Source organism: Dendropsophus ebraccatus, chromosome 13 (genome assembly GCF_027789765.1).
Source record: "Dendropsophus ebraccatus isolate aDenEbr1 chromosome 13, aDenEbr1.pat, whole genome shotgun sequence".
NCBI classification, from domain to species: Eukaryota; Metazoa; Chordata; class Amphibia; order Anura; family Hylidae; genus Dendropsophus; species Dendropsophus ebraccatus.
The window spans coordinates 66,607,014-66,619,832 of NC_091466.1; the positions used below are offsets into that span (position 1 = coordinate 66,607,014).

General features: G+C 41.8%; 1 protein-coding gene across 1 annotated transcript in view; it reads right to left on the reverse strand.

Annotated features, from left to right (window-relative positions):
- Positions 1 to 762: 762 nt before the first annotated feature.
- The window catches only part of EXOC3L4 (exocyst complex component 3 like 4), a 37,533-nt gene continuing 25,476 nt past the window's right edge, over positions 763 to 12,819 (reverse strand). The window contains exons 8-12 of the mRNA XM_069949906.1: positions 10,602 to 10,716; positions 9,515 to 9,637; positions 6,313 to 6,465; positions 5,804 to 5,925; positions 763 to 3,120 (exon numbers count right to left, since the gene is read on the reverse strand). Coding sequence (XP_069806007.1) covers positions 2,895 to 3,120; positions 5,804 to 5,925; positions 6,313 to 6,465; positions 9,515 to 9,637; positions 10,602 to 10,716 — 739 coding nt within the window. The 3' untranslated portion in view covers positions 763 to 2,894. The remainder of the gene's footprint in view (positions 3,121 to 5,803; positions 5,926 to 6,312; positions 6,466 to 9,514; positions 9,638 to 10,601; positions 10,717 to 12,819) is intronic.

Consider the following 12,819-nt stretch of genomic DNA (forward strand, 5'->3'; position numbering starts at 1 on the left):
CTATACAGATACACTGTAGTGTTATATTCAACCTTTAAACCCGTCTTGAGAAGATGTAGAAATACTCATCAACCGCAGGTTAAACTTCTTAAATGGCATTATAATATATCTACTTAAAGGGAACCTGTTTACCTCAATGCTGCCTGATCCATAAGTCACCAACGTGGTGCCTGGCTAGTGGCTATTAATCATGGCCATGGGGTGGGGAAAAGCCACTAGGGACTGTCCTGATGACTTTTACTTTGGGCAGCATGAACGTGATGCCAGGTTCCCTATAAATTGGGGGCTAAATCATCTGACAATGTATTTTATTGACAATGCGGCTTGATCCCGTATATCCTGGACTGTTGAATTCAGTAGGAGCTTATCAGGTATAGAGAAGCCATCTTCTCTACGAGCGCTTGTGTTGTGGTGGATCCCCAACATAGGAAAGGCTCTCGTGATTGTGAAAATGAAGCTATATGTGAACTAAAAATATTCCGTGACTTCCCTAAATGAGTTTTAAGAAGCAAGCAATACTCAGAATTATGGCACAAGTACTTCTTCTAATTCTAAAGTGAATTTTCCCAATTGTTGTTTGTGAGGTTGTCAGTACTAAAGTGACCTCCGTAGGGTCAGTCATCCCATACAAGACCACAGCGGGGTCTCTACTATGCCTGGACAGTCCCTTTAAGAGCACTCTTACTGTATGTGGAGAAACCTAATGCTCTTAATGCTCTTATAAATGATTTCCCATATTTTCTGCCGAAAGAATCTAGAACATTTCAGAATTAAAAATAAATTTATCTTTTCAAAACTAAAAATTAACTGAGATAATTCTCTCCATAGCAACACATAGTAACCGCTCGGTGAATTTTATAATAATATCATCGGTAATAATTTCACAAAGTTCTCTTATTGCTCTTCATAGGTAGCTTAGATGGTCATTAACCTTACAACAAGCTTTTCAGAATAACCTTAGCATTATGTATATTATATATATAGCATTTTTTTCTAGTTTTCCCCCTGCAATCTCTATCCCTAATCCTCAGTTCTCCCTTAGCTAGTGGATGAGCTTTGCTCACAAACAGAAGAGGCAATTTTTCTCCCTATATCTCTATAGTGTACCTGCAGAAGCAGCAGCAGCATGGAGAACATTATAGAGGAGAACATTATAGAGCAGTACTGAGCAGTGTATACCAACACTGGGGCAAAATATAACACTAGAGCATTTACCAGCTTCTCTTTGTGTCTCCCCAGCCACTTTTTTCTTTCCATAGATTTCTACAGACAACTGTAACCTGATCCCTCAGTAAGCTTATATGTCTCAGACAGACCTGAGCAATTTCTCACAGTAAAATATGAGTGTAGGAACAGGAAAGAGCATGATAAGCCGCGAGAAGCATTTTGCTCTAATAAACTATATTGCAAAGTGGCTAAAATTCACTTTATGCAAAGTGTGTTAAAAGGTTAGTGACCATGTGAGGTTGGAATGTTATACTATATGCTGCGTGTACCGAGTTACAAGCATTCTGGCAGTGATGTACAGGTCTAATACAATTTAGCTGGCATTATTACACTAGTACTAGACACTTTATATTTTCACAGTTACATTATAAATACTATAAGATGGCGTCAGTGTCTGTGCATCCTCTAGTTTCCGCTACAGTCCCAGCAAAGTGACTAAATAAATTAACAACGTTCAGTCTCTTCTTCCAAGTTGTTAAATATTCTATTCAAATAGATTATCTCCATTTCTTGGTGGCACGTCCGGGATGAGGGTTAGGCAGAGTAGGCTATTGTCTAGATGTCGGTAAAGAGGGGACAAAACAAACTGATTATTGCCTTTGAACTCAATGGAGGCGCTAAGTGATGTGGGGTCGGCACCGGTCACACCAGAATAGACTTTTCCTGTGTTCTGAACTGTCTGATTTATAGAACACAGCGAGGAAAACACTACGAGGGTTCTCGACCAGCATGAACAGCAAAATCTGCCCAGTTGTGTGGTTTTATGGGAATAGGAGGGGATTCTGGGTATTTAGCAGTCAGGGAAAGGAGAGGGATAGTTCACGTGGGAGTAGAACTTTTAACAACTTGACTGAAGATAATCCTTACACAGTACTGGCACTTAGGCCTCATTCACACGTCCGCAAAAAGTGTCCGTATTTGCAGATCCACAATTGTTGGCAAAGATGGGTCACATTGCTTCCAATAGGGTTATTCACACGTCCGCATTATTTGTCTGCGCACTAACGTTCCGCAAAAAAAATTATAACATCTTGTAGAGCGGACCGCAACTGCAGCGCATTTCCCATTATAAATCTATTACAGCCTCCATGACCTGCAAATCATCCGGAAAAAATGCTGCACACAACACGCTAGTTCAAAACACTGTACAATTTCTGGGGTTTAGCAAAAAAAGACACGAATGCTATGAATGTGCACTACGGATGGTTTTTAGCAGATGCCAAAATACGGACAAAAATTTCAGTCAGCAAAAATATACTGACGTGTGAATAAGCCTTAGGTCTATGTTCACACTGAGTAAAAGCGGCGGAATTACGTGGCAGAGCTCACCGCTCCGAATCCCACCTGTCTGTATCGGAGGGCTCGTGCGCCCCCACTCCCTGCTTGAGAGGAGAGCGACGAAAGCGGAGGCGCACAAGCCCTCCCATAGAGACATTGTGAGACACTAAGGCAGGCGGGATTCGCAGTGGAGAGCTCTGCCACAGAATTCCGCAGCTTTTCCTCAGTGTGAACATACCCTTACACGGTATTTGCTAAGAGTAAGAAACTATGCAGAGTAATCTTGTCCTATAGTCTTTCACAGTAGATTTCCGGCACCATGTTTTGGCTCTATTATTAAAACCTAAATAAAATCCAGTCTGAATAATGGCGGCCTCCATGGTCCACATTCACAGGGGTTCATCTTTCGCTATGTTTTGGACGGCATCAGTGCCACAGAGAGGGAAACAAGCCATTTGCGTCGAACATTCAATTCCTGAGAATAATCTGGGTTGCTCGCCGTCCTGCGGTGAAGGATTTTTTTTCTGCTTCTCCTGCAATTTTTGGAAATATTCCAGAAGTCTTCCTTTTTTTCTAGTGTTATAAAGATATAAAATACACGAAATGTGCTCCACGCTGTAAGGAAACAAAGGCAGAAATTAGAAATTCAACTCACGTTATGTGCTGGAACATTTTATAGCCTTCTGCGTTGTAATTTCTTTTTGGTGTAAAAAAAAAACTACAAGAAAATTTTCTAAAGCTAAAATATCAGGCCTTCGAAAGTTTTGTTTTATGTTCTTTTTTTGCTTTACGTATGAACTCACACACGCTGCAAAGATATATATAATAAAAAAACACATTACACATACATCACACACACAGAGTTAGGGTTCCTTTCCACAGACCGATCCTTTCCACTCGTCACTCGTCTGCGATACCTTTATAAAGCATGGCTAATTACGCGTCCGGGCCGCACAAACGATCACTGCATTGTTTGGCCCGTGTTCGCCCAACATTCACAAAAAAATAACGAACATATAGTATAGCATATGTTGCGTACAGATTATCAAGTACAAAGCGTAAAATACATAATATCAGAGCAATTACAAGGTGCGTAGCATTAGCGTATCCTTTATTCACCCGTGGTATACGCAATGACGTGCATACATGTATCACACAATGCGCACGATGAATGCTAAGTCGCAGCGTACAGTCAGTTCATCAAGTCAAGATGTCCCAGCGAGCCTTCCCATTTGGCCTCGGAGAACTCAAATACATTGTGAAGATAATGGACAGGATGGACTATGATGGAGGGCTGGTCACTACAAGGTTAAGAAATGAATCCTTATATACTGGATTCTGTCTCCCTCCCTACACTGACAATATCACAACATTCTAAGACCTACTCGGTCAGCTCTCCCTCCCTACACTGACAAATTCACAACATTCTAAGCCCTACTCGGTCAGCTCTCCCTCCCTACACTGACAATATTACAACATTCTAAGCCCTACTCGGTCAGCTCTCCCTCCCTACACTGACAATATTACAACGTTCTAAGCCCTACTCGGTCAGCTCTCCCTCTCTACACTGACTAACTACCACTGTGAATATTGCTGCCTAACTACATTCAGATACTGTCCCTGCTCGTGTCACTCTCCCTACTGACTGTGAGAAAATTCACCTCAGCGTCGCGTTTTTATAGCATATACGTATTGTACGTAATGCCGCTAATCATACAGCCAATCACAGTAATGCCAGTAGTAAACATGGCTGATGTGCCCTTCCTTCCCCACACATTTCCCACATTCTTTTAAATTGGTGGGAGGAAACTTACGCCGTTGCGTACATTCGCAAGATAAACATTTGCATGTTCGAATATGTTCGAAAATTATCGTTATAGCCATTCTGATCATCAAACAAATTGTTAGTGATCGGCGAACACAAACAATTAGCGTCATCACTACTGATGTTTATACAGGAAAATGTGCTGTTGATGCTGCAGGCATTTTCCCTTTCATCGATTGATTGCTGTCACTTTTATATGGGTCAATTATCAGCCGAATGATGATTTTTAGGAACACTCATTGATGATAATAATCGGCTCTTGTAAAAGAACCTTACACAAATTGCTTACCCCTACTTATTTCTCCCCCAGAGATGTCAGAGTCATGGTTAGCTTAGCCAAGGACACAGACTCCCTCCTCCTCCTTCCTCTTCTGTCCATCTTCACAGAACTGCCGCCTGGGTCAACTTATAACAGCTGGTAGGAAGCTACAGCTGCCCTAAGCGTCATTATCACCTAAAAAACTGTTGACATGTCAAGTGCTTCTCCTGGCTTGTACCAGCAAACAGTGGGGGTCTGAACATAAAGATCCTGACCAATTTTTAAAGTGACAGTGACACTTTGAAGCAGGGATAGGGAACCCTCGGCCCTCCAGCTGTTGCAAAACTACAATTCCCATCATGCCTGGACAGCCAAAGCTAAAGCTTTGGCTGTCCAGGCATGATGGAAATTGTAGTTTTGCAACAGCTGAAGGGCTGAAGGTTGCCCATCCCTGCTTTAAAGAAACACAACCAGAAGAGAAGGAAGGGATCTCCAGACATGGTCAACCTGTGTCTTCTTCCATGTTCCTGTCTATGTTAGGGACACTATAAGTCTAATAATTGCATCATTGGATCAGTGGAAACCCCATTACAGTACCACGTAAACCACAAGTTAACTCTGCCTCGCAGCTTACACAATGGTAGTATTAATGTCACATTTCAATGTCATTATCCAGTTATAAGAGTTTTGAGTGCCACATATGAACATCAATTTCACCAATAGAAAACGTATTGCAGTGCCCCATCCCTTAGCAATGTAATCATCCTATTATGAGTGTCCCGTTGGGATCTCCTCATGCACTGATTGCATGAATAAAAACCCCAATGCGGTACTATATGGAAACAAAAAGTTATAATTGTTATGTTGTGATTTCCCTATGTGACCAACAGTGGCATCTATGGAAACCCCATTGCTGGACCACGTAAAAACCACAGCTAAATCTAGCTTGTTGTTTTCATAGTAGTGGTAGTTTTCCCATTTTCCAGACCATATAACAATGTATCCCTATCACTTTTGTTGTGATCGACACATGACCATCAACTGCAAATGTAGAAATCCCATTGCGGTACCAAAACAATAGAAACCACAGCAAGACTGTGTCTTTCAGTTTACATTATGGTGTTTCCCCTTACTATGGTCTATAATAGCCAAGTCGTAAGAAAAACGCATGTCAATGAGGTTACTCAAAGACCCATTTTTCCCATTTACAGTACCTGATATCTGGATACAGTTGAAACAATTGATCCAGTTTGGGTTTTATATCGTCTGTTTTCTTGACGCCAATGAGTTCGGAGATACAGTGGATTGCATGGTGCAAGCTGTCCAGATCAGAGCCCTAAAACATAAAGAAGAAGTCATCCAGGGTAGTAGCTTTATGGTATACAGAGGTAACAGTGGCTCCTGGGTCCTCCCCCCACTGCATAGGGAGAAGTCAGGGGTCAAATTACACGTGTGGTATTGGGGCAAAAGTTATACCCTGGACCCTGGAAGTTACGGTGGATTCCGTTGCTTATCCCTGCTCACGGCCGCGCGCATCTCCACCTGTGCCATTCTATGCACACGGAATTTGCCTGACTATAGAATTGGGTCTATGTGACGGGCAGAGATGCGCGTGGTCGCGAGCAGGGACAAGCTACAGAATTGGCCAGAACTTTTCTGCCCCGATTCCTCAGTGTGAACCCACCCTTATACAGAACCACTTTGTGTTAACCCATCCACCTACCATGTTGTCCGCAGCCTTGTTTATCAGGTAACCTTCTTCCTTCATTTTCTGTGCTGCTTTTTTTCTTCTTGAGCGTTTGAGTTGCAGTTTCCTCTTCATAATCTGCGCTATGTATTCTTTCACTAGGTAATGGTGGATCCTATGGGCAAAGTCCTAGCAAAATACACAATACTAGCATTAATTTCAAGTTGTTGGTTTTTTTATATGCTAATTAGACATATGAAGAGAGAGGCTACTGAAAAGCAACTATTGGACCACGAGGACCACTGAGCTGAAAGAACTGACAAAAGAACTGCGGGGCAATCAGGCTAAGTAGTTGATCACTGCACTAAAGAGGATACAAACCAACCATGAGACCATTAGAAATAGTAGTAGACCATTGAGCCAACAGGAATACCAAACAAGCTATTGAAACTTCGAAGGACAATAGTCCCACCACCCAAGATAGTTAACGAGTACTAATCCAACTGGTAGACCAATTCAGCCATTGGACCGCCAGGGATAGTAGGAGAGCACGTAAAGGGGTACATTTTTTTTAGCCACCAATACGTTTTATTATACTTGAAGAGGTTACAAAACATGTGATCCAAACTTATGACCCTTAAATGCAACTAAGTCCAGTCTTACAATCACAGACGACCACAAACCGTTTCATGGTCGACTTTCCATTTGATGACTCATTATAAGCCTTTCATTGTGAAAGTACCTGTAAAGAATAAGTTATGTTCCAGGAATGAAATTCAACAAAGACAACATCCATCTCATAGAGGAAGCCTCGAAAGAGGAACTTCACACATTTCAGAAACCTTAATATTACAACATGTATAAAACTATGGTGGCAACTTTGTGGTTGGCTCCATTCATGGTTCCCACCGATGACCTTGTAGAACTACTTGTACTGGCAATGGCACATACTGTATAGAAAGCTTACATCTAGTTTTTGCAAGTTTGGCCCACAAAACTGATCCTAGGGGGTGGATCTTATGCAAATGTTTCCAACTGCTTCTGGTAAGATTCTGGTACGGCTTATCAACTTACCTCCAAGGAGGATTCAGATGTTGGAAGAAACAAGGACTGAGCCTGAATTAGAATTGTCTTATATAGAAAGTCAATAGTCCCCATTGGGTGGTGAGACGGACTGTGAGACTATAACTGATTCCCCTGACATCTTATCTTGGTGTCATTGAGTAGAAGTGAATGGGAATAGCTAGTCGTGCCACGTAATAGATTCAGCTTTGATGCACTGACAAACTCAGCTCTGCTCCATCTGTAAAGCATTTTAACCAATACCCTCTCACTTGCTTAATGCATATGTTTTTGAAGGGGGCTTCACCTTTGACACTGTACAGGAGGTGAAGCGATGCAGTCAGCACATGGAAAAGGAAATTGATGATGTTGTAGCTTATTCAGCAGCAGATGCAACGGGATGGATCAGTACATGGGCAAACAGATAATAAACAGTGAAAGTTCTTTAATCCAGCACTTGTCATCTGCAATGTAAGTTTAGACCACAATAGAATGCTCTTGTAATCTACGATGTGTAAAACTAGACTACGAAGGTGTATTGGGTCTTGTATTCATAATACGAATGAAAAAAAAAACCCTTGGAATGAGGTCCAACAATTGGAAAAATTTTCCTTTAAAAGGGCTGTCTCGTAAAGACTACTCATTTTAACATTGAGGTCAGTCTGGTGGTCAACTGATTATTGGGAATGCAGATTCAGAAATCCCCAGTGATTGACTTATCAGGAGGGAAGCTGCAGCCATATATTGTCCCTGCAGTGGCCACTACAGGGGGAATGTGGTATTACATGTTGTTATTCATTTGAATGATTGACGCTGCAATATATGGAATAGCATGGGAGCTGCTCTTTATTAGTGGATTCTCAGTTTGGTTAATAGATGGAATCCCAAGAATCATCTCTTCCCCCTCCTGATAATATCAGAACCCATTGGTACCGGATAGATGAAGTTTTAAGGCATATGTCTCGCTTTGTGATCTTTTCACTAAGAATCTCAAAAACAAAATCAGTAAAATAAATTGGTAAAAGTAAAAACTAGAAAAAAAAGAGAGAAAAAAAAAACCTGAAAGAGGCCCGTGGGTGCCGTAAATGTACATTCATTAAGATACTAAGGAGCTTTTGTTGCCAAATACAGTGTGTGGGTGAGTCCGCCTCCCACCGCAGCTGCATCCTCTACACCCAAACCCGAGCGTTCTCTATAGAGGGGGAGGAAATGAGCGCAGCGCACCTGCAAACCTGAAACACTCACTACAGACTGCACTAATATCCAGAAACTGGCGGGGAGCTATATCTAACCAGATTAGTGTGTATTAGGGAATTATAAAGCTGGAGCTAGGATTAGCCAGGTGGAGAATTTATAAAGCCACACACATACACACACACATACACACACATATAAACACACACATACACATGCATATACATACACATACACACATACACATATATGCACATACACACACATATAAACACACACATACACATGCATAGACACACACATACATACACACATGCACATACAGTACATACATACATACATATATACATACATATACACACACACACATATAAACAGACACATACACATGCATATACACTCAAGCCAAATTGTATTCATACTGGTAGAAGGCCAAATATATATATACCCAGTGCCTCCATAAAAGAGACAGCTAAAGTGTCTCTGCAATGGTGCCACGTACATACATACCCATAACAGTGTCTGTCAAAGTGACCCCATAACAGTGCCAGGTATACAGCCACCCTTACCAATACCAGGTGTAGGGCCACCCATAGTGTCTCCATAATAGTGCCATCCATAACCCATGCCTGCCAGAGTGTCCCCAAAACAGTCCCAGGTATAGTGTCCCCTAACAGTGCCACCTAATAAGCTTTGCCTGATTATATGCTGTGTATTTATGGTGCAGAAACCTAAAGATTATTGTAACTTCTGGATGACTTTTGGACGGCATTAGGGACATCACCAGAGTAAATCCGACTTCACCCAGGAGCCCACCAGCACCTTACTCATGGTGTCTGTAGGCTTTTGTGCTCACAGACCCTAATAAGGTTATATTATTCATACCATTACGGTACCTTATATACAGTACCTCTCTATGTGTACAGTATAACATGCTCAGGGGAAGGGGGTGTTAGTGCATTGGAACAGAAGCCCAACTTACCTTATTGTGCGGAGGAAGTAAATATTTGAGACTCGGACACAGGATTTCTGTTGACTTCATGATGGCGCTGAATGCCGTATCCTTCTTCAGCCAATGTTCGGTGATTAACTTCTGAAATTGTGCCTGTAGAGAAGACAAAGACAAATTTTGTGTTGTAAACTTTTTGGATTGATAGATCAAAAAAATTGCATGAGCAAAGTAGCCAGGGATGTAGCCATAATAGCCAATGATCTAGTCACCAGGCTTTTGGTCAAGACTTAATAGGCCCTGGGCTTTTCATAGGCCACCACAACGCCACGTTACTTAACAAAAACCATATAGTAGGATGACTGGCCACCCAGCCTATTCTCTCCCAATCGCCCCCCTTCTGGGCATGATCTCTAAACCCACCTAGATTGGGCATCCATTTCTTGCACCCCCCATTCTTCCCTGACTGTAGCCTTATAATCTTCTGCGATTTCTGGTTCAGGACAGTGTCAGGACTATGGCCTCCTAGCCTAGGTTGCATGGATGGATCCGATACCATTGTGACCCCAGTTCTTACACCACTGTTCACACCTGTCCAATATGGAGGTCACATCAGTTTTTTCACCTCCAGCCATTGTTCTCCTGGTAGCTACGCATTTTGCTGCCAGTCACTAACTATATAGAACAGTAAGAACCATGACCTTGCTGTGAATAAGGCTTAGCATTTTTCATTTCCATACATCTTCTCCATTGTCCTCTTGGTAGATCATTTGTGGTAATCTGCACCTTCAGGTCATATTAGGTTCAACATTTTGTGCTGATCTAATTGGTAATATAGTCTTATAGCGTCTGGAAACAGTTTGATTGCTTTTAACCATCTCTAGGGGGAGCTCAAGAGCTGACTGCATACTGGTTTATTGTTGAGTTCAACTAATAAGTCTTCTATAAGCTCCCCCTAGTGGTGGCTGCAGTATGCATAATTGTTTAATTCTGGGGATCTGGAGCTGTGTATTAAGAAAACATTACTCCACATCCAATACAGATATATAAAGAAATGAATCAATGCAGAATTTTGGGGGAAAAAATAAAATGGAATTTTGAACCTCTACTTTGTCCCTACCTTTGTTTCCCTGATAAAAAGATTGAAGAAATGCTGTTTTAAACTCTTGATGGCATTAGTCAGGCTGATCTCCGCAGATCTGCACTGCTCCGCGTCTGACTGGGTTGTGTTGTGTCTAGAATGGAAATGATTTGGGGGGGAAAAAAAGGAAAAAATTAGTCAAAATAAATCCGAAAATCATATGTCTGTGGAAAAACTGGACGACGACCAATACGGCCGCCAAGTCACCACCAACAAGGCTGCCAATCATCTTTGTTATGGTCTTCAATGATAAATGTCCATTGTTATAAAGTGATGTATAGTAATGGATGTAACCAGCCACCACCGCCCTTCGATAGAGCAACACAAGCTGCACCGGAAAGAGCAACCACCTGGCACACAAAGGAAATGGGGTCATAGACGATGACAGCTGCTCCTCTATACAGAATTCACTACTCATTCCATGGACAGGAAAAACGTATTGTGATGGGAAATAATATAAGAAAGGCCTAGGAAGCAGGATAAGTGAATCTATCAGCAACAGTGAGATGGAGAGCGGCAACTCACACGAGAATGACTGATCGTGCACATTGAGAAATTGTACAACATGGCGGAGGGGGTGCCAGCATCCTAGTGATGTATATGTAATATATCTGTACCGTTCACCCTATATCATGGGGTTTCTATTCTATACTGAACCACATGGTGACGGTCGGCTTGTATTTAGTAAGACCCCATTACATATTTTTGATCTTGCAAACAGATGTTTCCCCTATAGGTTACTATTGTCAACTGTTATAGACCAAAGGCCAATTTCTGATTGGAGGAGGTCAGGGCAGGTGAAGTACTTTTATAATGGTGTACAGGCTGGAGGTCGGAAGAGATGGTGTACTTTCACAATGGTGTACAGGCTGGAGTTTGGAGGAGGTGGAGTACTTTCACAATGGTTCACAATGGTGTACAGGTTGAAGGACGGGGCAGGTTGAGTACTTTCACAATGGTGTACAGGTTGGAGGTTGGGATAGATGGAGTACTTTCTTAATGATGTACAGGTTGGAGGACAGGGCAGGTGAAATACTTTCACAATGGAGTATAGGTTGGAGGACAGGGCAGGTGGAGTACTTTCACACTAGCTTACATATGAGGTTGGGGCAGGTGGAGTACAGGTTAGAGGTCAGGCAGGGGGAATACTTTTACAATTGTGTACAGGATGGAGGTTGGGGCAGATGGAGTACTTTCACAATTGTGTATAGGATGGAGGTAAGGGTAGGCGTCAGGCATGCTATCTAATTAGAAACATATGGGGTCAAGTTCAGAGTGTCAAGATAGAAGAATACTTTAGTAAAAAGGGTCCTTATTGCTGAGGCACCAAGATGTCCTTAAAAAGCATAGGTAGGTGATAGAAGAGAGGGCATACTCCCACAATCACTAAAACAAGGGGTACCTTGGTCTTCTACTCTCCAAATCAAAAGACTCATGCTTCTTCTGCACCATTTACCACAGCTGTACGGTCACCACCAAGAGGTCACCAGGATCTGTAAGGGTAGGTTCACACTAAGGAATAAGCGAGGAATTGAAGAGGAAAATTTTGTGCTTGAAATTGCTCACCTACTCAGCTGTGGCAGAATAGGAGCAGAATTTGAGCGTCATGCAAAAGGAATTCAAGCAGAATTCAAGCTTCATTGACTTCAATAGGATTCCTTTAGCGGAATCTGCCCATAGACATGTCAATTCTTAATGACCGTTTTGCAAAAATTTATCGATCGTTCGAAAACAAAAATCGTTTGTTGCATTTTTCAAAACGATCAATTGAACAATTAATCGCTCCGTGTAAAAGGACCATTAAAATGGAACGCGGATTCGCAACGGAAATTCTGCCGTGTGCACGAATGGAAAAGCACATTATACACAATGGAAAATAGAAATGTTCCTATTCTACGGCCAGAATTTCAAGCATTTTGATACGGAATCCACTTGAAATTCCGTGCTGATTCCTCAATGTGAACATATCCCAATTCTACTGGGTCTCAAAGACACAGAAAACCACCGAACCAAAGATTTTTTATAAATATTCTTTGTATGATATATATTCAAAAGCCAAAGTTAATGAAACAGAACAATCCTGAGATATTCCATGGAGTTGTATGCGTTAGTTTTCAGGCATCAGTATTCTCATGCTGGTTCTCTTCCTGATATGTCTTCAAGGTGACTTCTAGACTAAGCAGCTCGTAGACTCTCA